The 12191-nt window shown below is 44.7% G+C and overlaps 1 protein-coding gene across 2 annotated transcripts in view; it reads left to right on the top strand.

Annotated features, from left to right (window-relative positions):
- Positions 1–7700, top strand: part of LOC137545010 (stomatin-like) — a 36123-nt gene extending 28423 nt beyond the window's left edge. For both annotated transcript variants that reach the window (XM_068266121.1, XM_068266122.1), the window contains exons 7-8: positions 3196–3330; positions 7428–7700. In XM_068266121.1, the coding sequence (XP_068122222.1) occupies positions 3196–3330; positions 7428–7616 (324 nt within the window). In that variant the 3' untranslated portion in view covers positions 7617–7700. The remainder of the gene's footprint in view (positions 1–3195; positions 3331–7427) is intronic.
- Positions 7701–12191: the final 4491 nt, after the last annotated feature.

The following is a 12191-nucleotide window of genomic DNA, read 5'->3' as shown; positions in this document are numbered from 1 at the left end:
AGGTTAATGTGTGACAGACAGATCATTTACAAACACATTTCCAGTTTGGTTAATGAACACACATACCTATGAGAGATGGCAGGATGATATGACAGCTGCTGCTGACGGCCATATAACCTGGTGGCACTTCAGCTGCTGTACCCCTACACTGACTCTAATCTATTCTGTCCTCTGGCATTCTTCTCATCTGGAATTAAGCTGAGATTCATCCAAGTATTTGCAGTGGATCCATCAATATCACAGCCCGTGTGCCGTACCCAAATGTTATTATGTATTCTGCAGAGAGCACAAGCCCTGATATGACAGTCTTCACCAAGGTCAAAGAACACTAGGGCGCATTCACAGCAGAAAGTAACTCGCGCTTTTGTTTGACTTCACTCTCTGACATCCATTGCCTGTTTATAAATCAAATATTTAAGTAAGGAAATGAATGTTTGAAGTTCTGTACAGAGGGTTGTATTTACAGATCACATAGGGGTGTAACTACAGATCACAGAGGGGTATAACTACAGATCACTGAGAGTTGTAATTACAGACCTCAGAGGGGTGTAACTACAGATCACAGAAGGGTGTAACTATAGACTACTGAGGGGTGTAACTACAGATCACAGAGGGGTGTAACTACAGACCATAGAGGGGTGTAACTACAGACCACAAAGGGGTGTAACTACAGATCACAGAGGGGTGTAACTACAGATCACAGAGGGGTGTAACTACAGATCACAGATGGGTTTAACTACAGATCACAGAGAGTTGTAATTACAGACCACAAAGGAGTGTAACTACAGATCACAGAAGGGTGTAACTATAGACTACTGAGGAGTGTAACTACAGATCACAGAGGGGTGTAACTACAGATCACAGAGGCGTATAGCTACAGATCACAGAAGGGTGAAACTACAGACTACTGAGGGGTGTAACTACAGATCACAGAGGGGTGTAACTACAGACCATAGAGGGGCATAACTACAGACCACAAAGGGGTGAAACAACAGATCACAGATGGGTGTAAGTACAGACCACAGAAAGGTGTACCTGCAGACCACAAAGGGGTGTAACTACAGATCACAAGGGGTGTAACTACAGACCACAGAGGGGTGTTACTACAGATCACAGAGGGGTGTAACTTCAGACCATAATGGGGTGAAACAAAATATCACAGAAGGATGTAACTACAGACCACAGAGGGGTGTAACTACAGACCACAGAGGGGTGTAACTACAGACCACAGAGGGGTGTAACTACAGACCACAGAGGGGTGAAACAACAGATCACAGAAGTATGTAACTACAGACCACAGAGGAGTGTAACTACAGACCACAGAGGGGTGTAACTACAGACCACAGAGGGGTGTAACTACAGACCACAGAGGGGTGAAACAAAATATCACAGAAGGATGTAACTACAGACCACAGAGGGGTGTAACTACAGACCACAGAGGGGTGTAACTACAGACCACAGAGGGGTGTAACTACAGACCACAGAGGGGTGAAACAACAGATCACAGAAGTATGTAACTACAGACCACAGAGGGGTGAAACAACAGATCACAGAAGTATGTAACTACAGATCACAGAGGGGTGTAACTACAGACCATAGAGGGGCATAACTACAGACCACAAAGGGGTGAAACAACAGATCACAGATGGGTGTAAGTACAGACCACAGAAAGGTGTACCTGCAGACCACAAAGGGGTGTAACTACAGATCACAAGGGGTGTAACTACAGACCACAGAGGGGTGTTACTACAGATCACAGAGGGGTGTAACTTCAGACCATAATGGGGTGAAACAAAATATCACAGAGGGGTGTAACTACAGACCACAGAGGGGTGTAACTACAGACCACAGAGGGGTGAAACAACAGATCACAGAAGTATGTAACTACAGACCACAGAGGAGTGTAACTACAGATCACCGAGTGGTGTAACTACAGATCACCGAGGGGTATAACTACAGATCACAGAGGGGTAGTTGTAATTACAGACCACAGAGGGGTGTAACCACAGATCACAGATGGGTATAAGTACAGACCACAGAGGGGTGTACCTGCAGACCTCAGAGGGGTGTAACTACAGACCACAGAGGAATGCAACTACAGACCACAGAGGGGTGAAACAACAGATCACAGAGGGGTGAAACAACAGATCACAGAAGGGTGTAACTACAGACCACAGAGTGGTGTAACTACAGATCACAGAGGGGTATAACTACAGATCACACAGAGTTGTAATTACAGACCACAGAGGGGTGTAACTTCAGACCACAGAGGGGTGTAACTTCAGACCACAGAGGGGTGTAACTTCAGTCCACAGAGGGGTGTAACTACAGACCACAGAGTGGTGTAAGTACAGATCACAGAGTGGTGTAACTACAGACCACAGAGGGGAGTAACTACAGATCACCGAGTGGTATAAGTACAGATTACAGAGGGGTGTAACTACAGATCACATATGCATCTCTATTTAAATGTTTCTGCTTGCTGTTATAATATCTTGTTTGAACAACTGTAAAATAGTACTTTGTGGACTACCAATTAACACACTGGCACTCCTTCAATCTGTACAATCTGCAGAGATCAAAGAGAATCTCGCTAATGGTGCTCATATATGGTACAATTTTTATTAGATAATTTCTTTGGATTATTAAATGGAATATAAATTACCATTAAATGGAATATAAATATTTTTCCAACATGTCCGAACGGATTTTTATCGAAAAAACGGGATAACCGTTCGTTTTTCTTGATCGAAAAAAAGATTCTTTTCAACTTTCATCCGATTCGATCATTGTGCTCGAATATACCGAAAAATTGAACGTTTTTATTGTACTGTGAATGCGCGCCATAAGTTAGGTCGGCCTGATTTGCTGTAAGAACGCAGTGATCTCGCTCGCTCATCCCTGTGAAGAAATTGCCTCTCGCCAATAGTGGAATCACACATAAAGCATATTTGCTGTGGTCTGGAGCACTTGTTCTTGCCTTCTAAATCTTCATGGTTTAATCCACCTTTTATAAAAATCCTCACAACTGTTCCATCTATAATATCTGATGTGATTGAGGTCTGATCATCATCCCAGGACTTCTTTGAATCATCCACAATCCACTCTACTCTTTGAGAGGTTAGCTTTAACATGCATTGTGCAAAGTATCCTAGTAAGGTAATGAAAGTCATTTTAAGATTCTTTCTTCTTCAGAGAATCTTATACGATGCTACGAAGGAATGGGGGATTAAGGTGGAGCGTGTAGAGATAAAGGATGTGAAATTACCCTTATCGCTGCAGAGAGCTATGGCTGCGGAGGCAGAGGCCGGCCGTGAGGCCCGAGCAAAGGTATCGTGACTTCTCTGCAAATTTCAATGAAAAGTACAGTTTTCTGTGTGATTTACATGTCGTACTTCCCAGTAAAATAGCAACCATTTCTGGATGGAAATATGCCAAAAATAAATTATACTGTAAAACATTTTATTATTATATAGTGCTGGCATCTTCCGCGGCACTTTACAGAGTATACAGCCTTTTGTCTTAGGCTGCATTTCCACTTGTGCGGTGCGGAATCGCCGGGAAATCACAGCAGACGAAATCGCATGCGGGTGCGATTTTGCATGCGTTTTTTTCCCACAATTTCGCATGCGATTTTGCATAGGGTAGTAGGTGGGTGATTTTAACCATGTCACTGCCTGTGTAAATTAACATTACCTCCTATGCGAAATCGCGGGGGAAAACGCATGCCAAAACCGCATGCGATTTCCCTATTAGATACATTGTATGCGATTCGCTTAGTGGTGTGCGGGGAGCGAATTCTGACGGCTCTGCCGTGCAGATTTTCCCCGCACTCAAAAACGCTCTGCACAACGCACAAGTGGAAACAGGCCTATCCACTTGTATTGGCTGTGTGAATCCGCATGCGGACAACGCATGCGGATTCGCTATAGTGGAAATGAGCCCTAACAGTCCCTCATGCCCTACCATAGTATCATGAAAAAAATTGACACTTAAAAGCTGACAGAACCGACAGGTTTTGGGCCCGTCCATCTCCACATGGGGGATTCTCAGGGTTTTCTTTGTTTTCAACAGCGTTTCCTGAACAGCAGTTGCAAAGTCTAACTGACAAAATAGTGTACAAGTGAGTAGGGAGGCTGGCTGGTATCTTACTGTATTGACCGTTAAACTGCTTTTTAGGAAATGCTGTTGAAAACAAAGAAAACCCTAAGAATCCCACATGAGAAGATGGACTGCCCCAAAACCTGTTGGTTCTGTCAGATTTTAACTGCCTACTTTTTTTGCAATAGTAGTCCTTTAAGAGAAACTCCAACCTAGAATTGAACTTTATCCCAATCAGTAGCTGATACCACCTTTTACATGAGAAATACAATGCTTTTCACAAACAGACCATCAGGGGGCGCTGTATGACTGATTTTGTGCTGAAACCCCTCCCACAAGAAGCTCTGAGTACCGCGGTACTCTGGGCAAACTGCCACAATGTAACAATGTTCACAGACAGGAATTAGCTGTTTACAGCTGTCTCTAACAGCCAAAACAGCTAGGAGCAGCTACATAACCTGCCCACAGTAACAATGTCACCATGTAATACATGTCAGAATGTGAATCTGGGAGAGGAAAGATTTTACAATGAGCAAACACTGACTAAATCATTTATACATAATTATGTTAAAAAATGAAGCACTTTTTTTACAACATTATTTTCACTGGAGTTCCTCTTTAAAGGACAACTGAAGCAAGAATAATGTGGAGGCTGCTATATTTATTTCCTTTAAAACAATACCAGTTGCCTGGCAGCCCTGCTGATCTATTTGGTTGCAGTAGTGGCTGAATTACACCAGAAACAAGCATGCAGCTAATCTTCTCAGATCTGACAATAATGTCAGAAACACCTGATCTGCCGCATGCTTGTTCAGGGTCTGTGGCTAAAAGTATTAGGGGCGGAGAATCAATAGGTCAGCCAGGTAACTGGTATTGTTTAAATGGAAATAAATATGGCAGACTCCATATCCCTCCCACTTCAGTTGTCCTTTAACTGGAGTGTAGTGTCTGTACAATGTCACATTTCTGGCAACTCCTCAAATATAGGCAAAAGCAACGCTAAGTTCCTTGTTAAAGCCACACACACAAAAAAAAGATTGGGGCAAGCCAACAGTAACAATTCTATTAGTTATAGTGAACATCTTTTTACTTTATTACAGTACACTACAGTACCATACTTTGTATGAAATGTTTTCTATAAATGGTTTTGGATTGTGAAACAAATCTGGGTTTCCATTAATCCTTATGGGGAAATTTGCTTTCATTTAAAGAGAAACTCCGACCAAGAATTGAACTTTATCCCAATCAGTAGCTGACACCCTCTTTTACATGAGAAATCTATTCCTTTTCACAAACAGACCATTAGGGGGCGCTGTATGACTGATAATGTGGTGAAACCCCTCCCACAAGAAACTCTGAGGACCATGGTACTCCTGGCAGTTTCCTGTCTGTGAACCTTGTTGCATTGTGGGAAATAGCCATTTACAGCTGTTTTCAGCTGCCAAAAGCAAGCAGCAGCTACATCACCTACCAGCAGTAAAAATGTCACAATGTAATAAATGTCAGAATGTAAATCAGGGATTTAAAAGATTTTACAATGGGCAAACACTGACTAAATCATTTATACATAATTATTGTAAAAATGAAGCACTTTTTCTATTACAATATTTTCACTGGAGTTCCTCTTTAAGAGATTTGGATTACAAGCGTGTTCCCGGAACAATTAATTCTCACAAACCAATGTTCCACTGAATATGACCTCCTAGGTTTTCCTCGATTCTCACCGGAGACACGATTCCATGCTAAATTCCTTTACGTGTGAATTGTAGCTGAGCAGCCCCGCAGCAGACCTGACATTCCTATCATGGCAAGCTGAGGCTAGTTAGAAGGTTTAACACCTCTCTCTGCAGTTCTGTGCTTGTAACTATGGGGGGTATACTCAATAAACTGCAAGTCCTAAGCTCTGTATCCACTACACAATGTGTGTGGGGTTTTTTTCACAACATGTAACTATTTTTGTGACGAGCAATCATTTCTGCAATTTTGCACTGTGTTTGTGCAATTATTTTGCAACATGCACCGATCACGACTGTCATGACGGATATGATCTTTAAAGAGAATCTGTATTGTTTAAATCGCACAAAAGTAAACATACCAGTGTGTTAGGGGACATCTCCTATTACCCTCTGTCACAATTTCGCCGCTCCCCGCCGCATTAAAAGTAGTCAAAAACAGTTTTAAAAAGTTTGTTTATAAACAAACAAAATGGCCACCAAAACAGGAAGTAGATTGATGTACAATATGTCCACACATAGAAAATACATCCATACACATGCAGGCTGTATACAGCTTTCCTTTTGAATCTCAAAAGATCATTTGTGTGTTTACCTTCTGTCCCCTTCTTCTCTCATGCACTGAACATTACAGGCTTCCTGCAGACAGCTCTGCCTGTGCCTGTGTTTGTAATTCCTCAGTATGTGTCAGCCAGCTACTTTCACAGCCTAACAGAGGAGGATTTTTATCCAGCTCTCTTCTATCACTGATAAGATAGCAGAGAAGCTGCTGGCTTATGTAAATAAAACACACACTGGAGTGTGCATAGAGGAACAGACCAGCATGGAAGAGTTGGCAGCCTTCCAGACACAGGCCGACAAGTCTGACAGGGGAAAGATACATTGATTTATTACAGAGACCGTGATGGTACAAAGTGCTGCAGTGAGCCAGAACAGACTAGAATGGGTTTAGGAACTCGTAGGATGGTAGAAAAAACGTTGTAATTTTTGTTACAGAGTCACTTTAAAGAAAATCTGTAAAACAAAAAAGAAGCAGCCCCTTACCTCGGTTGGGGTGTGTGTGTGTGGGGGGGGGGGGGGGGGTTCTGCGACAACAAACGTTGAAAAAGAAAGATGCTTGCCCTGTACAATTTACACCCCGGGATCCAGCGCTAGCAGCCCCTGAACAGCGCAGGCGCAGTAGCGGATTTCCAATGGTCTCCAACAGAAATAGCTGAGCCCGATCGGGTCCGCTATACTGCGCAGGTGACTTGTTCATGCACAGTAGAGCAGACCTGATTTGGCTCGGCAATTTCCACCGGAGCCCATCAGAAGGCCTCCACTGTCTGCACCTGAACTGTTCAGGGCTGCTAGCGCTGGATCCCAGAGGATCTAGTGCTCATGCCCTTATAATTGGTACAGGGCCTGAACTGGATTTAACAAAGTTTTTAACAAAGTATCTGCTACTAGGTGGAAACAATTTGCAGCCATCTCCTGGGTCATTTCGGAACGTAGTGAAGATTGCTGAAAGATAAGCGTGTTATTACAGGGGCAGACAAAGCAAGATGTTCTTTAAAGAAAGTTTATTCACCTGTTTTCTTGTACTCCGCTCAGGTTGTTGCAGCAGAAGGGGAGATGAACGCTTCTCGCGCCCTTAAAGAAGCCGCCGTGATCATGTCGGATTCACCAGCTGCCCTTCAGCTCCGGTACCTGCAGACGCTGTCACACATAGCGGCAGAGCACAATTCCACCATTGTGTTCCCCCTCCCTATAGAGATCCTGTCGCTGCTCTCCCGGGCCTAGGCGTGGCCAGTGACAAGTTCCAGCAGTCTCCATGGTACCCAACCTCTCCCTCCCACATTTCCCGCACTTCTCACATAAACATGGAAGGCCACAATAAATGGCTCCCATCTGATCTCCCTTGTGTGTTTTCTGTCATGTATGCAGCTTGTATGACTGCTAATGTGAGAACAGTCCACCTGGACATTCTGTGCGGAATAGACCCCATTCACCACAGTGAAGCCCAACACCACACGACCCACCATGGTGGAGGTATTAGGCTTCAATGTGCTGAATTCAGGGAGGCATTTTTGCACTTTAACTGGAGCTCCCCAAAAATGGTGTGGATTTGCAAACCCATACTACACCCTCAGTATTGGTAGTCAGGTATGGCTGTGCCCAGTATAGAAAGCCAGGCATAGGTGTCCCCAGTATATGTATGCAGCTGTAGGTGCCCCCAGTATAGATAGCTAGCTATAGGTGCTCCTTGAATAGGTTAACTAGGTATAGGTGCAGCTGGTATAGGTAAGCTAGGTATAGGTGCCACCAGTATAAGTTAGCTAGGTATAGGTGCCGCCAGTATAGGTTAGCTAGTATAGGTGCCTTCAGTATAGGTAGCTAGGTATAGGTGCTTTCAGTATAGGTAGCTAGGTATAGGTGCTTTCAGTATAAGTAGCTAGGTATAGGTGCTTTCAGTATAGGGAGCTAGGTATAGGTGCTTTCAGTATAGGGAGCTAGGTATAGGTGCCTTCAGTATAGGGAGATAGGTATAGGTGCCTTCAGTATAGGTAGCTAGGTATAGGTGCTTTCAGTATAGGTAGCTAGGTATAGGTGCCTTCAGTATAGGTAGCTAGGTATAGGTGCCTTCAGTATAGGTAGCTAGGTATAGGTGCCTTCAGTATAGGTAGCTAGGTATAGGTGCCGTCAGTATAGGTCGCTAGGTACAGTTGCAGCCAGTATAGGTTAGCTTGGTATAGGTGCCTTCAGTATAGGGAGCTAGGTATAGATACCTTCAGTATAGGAAGCTAGGTATAGATGCCTTCAGTATAGCTAGCTAGGTATAGATGCAGCCAGTATAGATTAGCTAGGTATAGTTACATTGTTATTTTGGTTGAAAAAAGACATACGGCCATCGAGTTCAACCAGTACAAAGTACAGCTCCAGCCTGCTCCCTCACATATCCCTGTTGTTCCAGAGGAAGGCGAAAAAACCCTTACAAGGCATGGTCCAATTAGCCCCAAAACGGAAAAATTCTTTCCCGACTCCAGATGGCAATCAGATAAAATCCCTGGATCAACATCATTAGGCATCACCTAGTAATTGTAGCCATGGATGTCTTTCAACGCAAGGAAAGCATCTAAGCCCCCTTTAAATGCAGGTATAGAATTTGCCATAACGACTTCCTGTGGCAATGCATTCCACATCTTAATCACTCTTACTGTAAAGAACCCTTTTCTAAATAAATGGCTAAAACGTTTTTCCTCCATGCGCAGATCATGTCCTCTAGTCCTTTGAGAAGGCCTAGGGACAAAAAGCTCACCCGCCAAGCTATTATATTGTCCTCTGATGTATTTATACATGTTAATTAGATCTCCTCTAAGGCGTTCTAATTAACATGTATAGGTCCCCCCCCAGGTGATGGAGGGGGGGGGGGCGGAGCCACACTGAGACTCAGCCGCATGGAGGGGAGCCCGATTTTTCCTCTCCCCTGATATACCTTAAAGAAACTCTGTGTGAACCTCGCGTCATCACGGCGGCCGGCGTGAAAGTACTGCGCATGCGCGATTAAAGCGCGCATGCGCAGTACTTTCACGCCGGCCGCCGTGTGACGTAATCCGCGTCATACGCGGAAGCTGCAGCCCGACACTCCACCGAGTGTCGCCCGGGCTGCGGCCTGTCAGCTATACCGGAGCAGGGAGAAGGAGAGGAGCCAGGACGCCGGCGTGGGACCTCCCGACCAGCACTGGGCTGGAGAAAGCCCCTGGTGAGTACAACTTTTCTTTTTTACGTGAGCTCGGAGTCCCTTTAAAAAAAACCCAAATCTACTTACCTGGGGCTTCCTCCAGCCCCTGGCAATCTATGTGTCCCTTGCCACAGCTCCGCTCCTAACCGGTGTCCCGTGGTCCCCTCCGTTGCAGATGCCAGGTTGTTTTTTTTAACCCTGCACCTGTCCTTTAATGAGACTGTGTGAACCACCCTTCAGTGGATACTTACATCCTCCTTAGCCTCAGAGATCTGGCACTGTCTCCCCTGAAACTACAGCTGACCGGATGTCGGCTGTAGAGCAGGTGTGGTGGCAATATTTACCTACCGCGATACTGCGCAGGCGCAGTAGCGCTTTCTGGTTGGGCTCAGGGGAAAATAGCCAAGCCCAATAAGGTCCGGTCTACTGCGCAGACGCAAGTCGCCTGCGCAGTAGAGCGGACCCAATTGGGCTCGGCTCGGAAAGCCACTACTGTGCCTGCGCAGGATGGTGGTAGGTAAATATTTACCTTGCTGGTGTTCGGGGGGCTGCCACACTTGGTTCCTGGAGGGTGAGGAGGACAGAGAAAGCCTCATTAGGATCCAGAGGATTGCGCCTCCCAAGGTAAGTATCCCCCTGAGGGGGGGAGGGTTCTTATAGATTTTCTTAAAAGAAAATCTATAATGAAAAAAAAATCCTCTGGGGGATACTTACCTCAGGAGGGGGAAGCCTCTGGATCCTAATGAGGCTTTCTCTGTCCTCCTCACCCTCCAGGAACCAAGTGTGGCAGCCCCCCGAACACCAGCAAGGTAAATATTTACCTACCGCGATCCTGCGCAGGTGCACTAGCGGCTCTCGTTCAGGTTAAAGTGAACCTCCAGACTAAAAATCAACCCAGCAGCACTGAAAAGGTCTGGTATTTCTTTAACAGTTTCACAGCATCAGAACTTTGTTTCTCTTATACAAGCCTCATTTTTAGCTGCACAGAAGAAAACTGCCCGGGCATTTTTTCCCTGATGCTGTGCAAAGCAAGATTGGATGTTGTTGTTTTCATTCTGCTGTTTTGGTGCAATTTTTTTTTTACATTTTGAATTTGACATTTGAAGCCTAGTGTGTGCAGCTGGGAGGGGTTATCAGGACACAGGACAGTTGGAACTGTGTCTCATGCTCCCTGTCACCTCCTTTCAACCAAAAAGATGGCAGCCCCCATGAATCACAAACATTTGCCTGTTCTTTTAAAACAGGGTGGGTAAAACATTATATTACCTATCTATTCTAATTAACATAACTAATGTAACTTAATAACAGTATGTTTGTTTAGGCTGAAGTTCCCCTTTAAGGCGAAGTAGCCGAACCTGATCGTATCCACTATACTGTGCAGACGCGAATCCTTTGCTCCTGTGCAGTAGAGTGATACGATCGGGTTCAGCTATTTCTGCCTTACCCGTACGAAGAGCCACTAGTGTGCATGCGGAGAGGTAAATATTACTCGCGCCGGCGCTGTCTTGTCAGGGTTTGTCGAGGGACTTTCGGGGGAGCCAACGCTGGATTCCCCCAAGCTGCAGAGGACAGGGAAGCCTCATTGGGACTCTGAGGCTTCCCCCTCCAGAGTAAGTATACCCCAGAGCATACCTCCCGACATTTTGAGATCAGAAAGAGGGACACTTAAGCCACACCCCTGCCACACCTCTAACCACACCCCGACACACCCCTAATCACGCATACTATAAAAATTTCATAGGAAAAAAAATCTTGTTTTATAATTCAAACCACACTGGTTCACTTTCCTTCATATTAACATTTGAAAATAAATACATTTAATGGATGGGAGTAAAGTTTAGAGTCAATTAAACACATTTTTCAGTAGAAAAATGCACAAATTGACAAAGATCTATACATGAGTCCTGAAAGAGGAACAAATGAGGAAGAAAAAGGGACAGGGTTTCCAAAGAGGGACTGTCCCTCCAACAGAGGGACTGTTGAGAGCTATGCCAGAGGGTTTTGTTGGTTACAGGGCAAATCAGAGAAGCATGTAGGACATGCCAGAGATCAGTAGCACTGGCTCCCCCAGCAGTAGTGGGATGACATTCCATAAGTATCTACTGTAGATGCACAGATACCGCACAGGTTACACAGGGAACAGTGAATGGCGTGCCTGAACACAGATGTGTGGCAGAGATAATCTCTGCAGCACAGGTCATGCTCTTAACTTTCATGAAGAAAGTGCCCTTAGGAACTTATTAAAAGCTTTGAGAAAAAGAGAGAACACCAAGAGCCCAATATAGTGTAGTATGTACTGGTAAGGTATAATTGATAGAGTAATAATATTAATTTAATACTCACAAACCAGGGTTACCAAGTAGGCAACCACTGTCAAAGCAGGTGGGGAGATTGTCCTGACCCCACTCAGGATTAAAAAGTCGCTCTCTGTAGTTGAAGAAGGAAGGGTACAACCCTCCACCCAGGGTGGACTTGATGTAGATAATAGGATAACAGAGGCGCCAATAGGATAAAAAACACGAAAAGAACTTAAAAACCCATCTTGGTAATAGAGGAGGCAGTGGTGGACTCACCCCCTCCAAGCAGAACACACGACTGTGGATTTTCAGTCAAAACAATTTTATTGGATACTCCAA

The sequence above is a fragment of the Hyperolius riggenbachi genome, chromosome 2, assembly GCF_040937935.1.
Source record: "Hyperolius riggenbachi isolate aHypRig1 chromosome 2, aHypRig1.pri, whole genome shotgun sequence".
In the NCBI taxonomy this organism is placed as follows: Eukaryota; Metazoa; Chordata; class Amphibia; order Anura; family Hyperoliidae; genus Hyperolius; species Hyperolius riggenbachi.
Note: the sequence above shows the minus strand (reverse complement) of the source record. Positions and strands in the feature narration are given on the sequence as shown.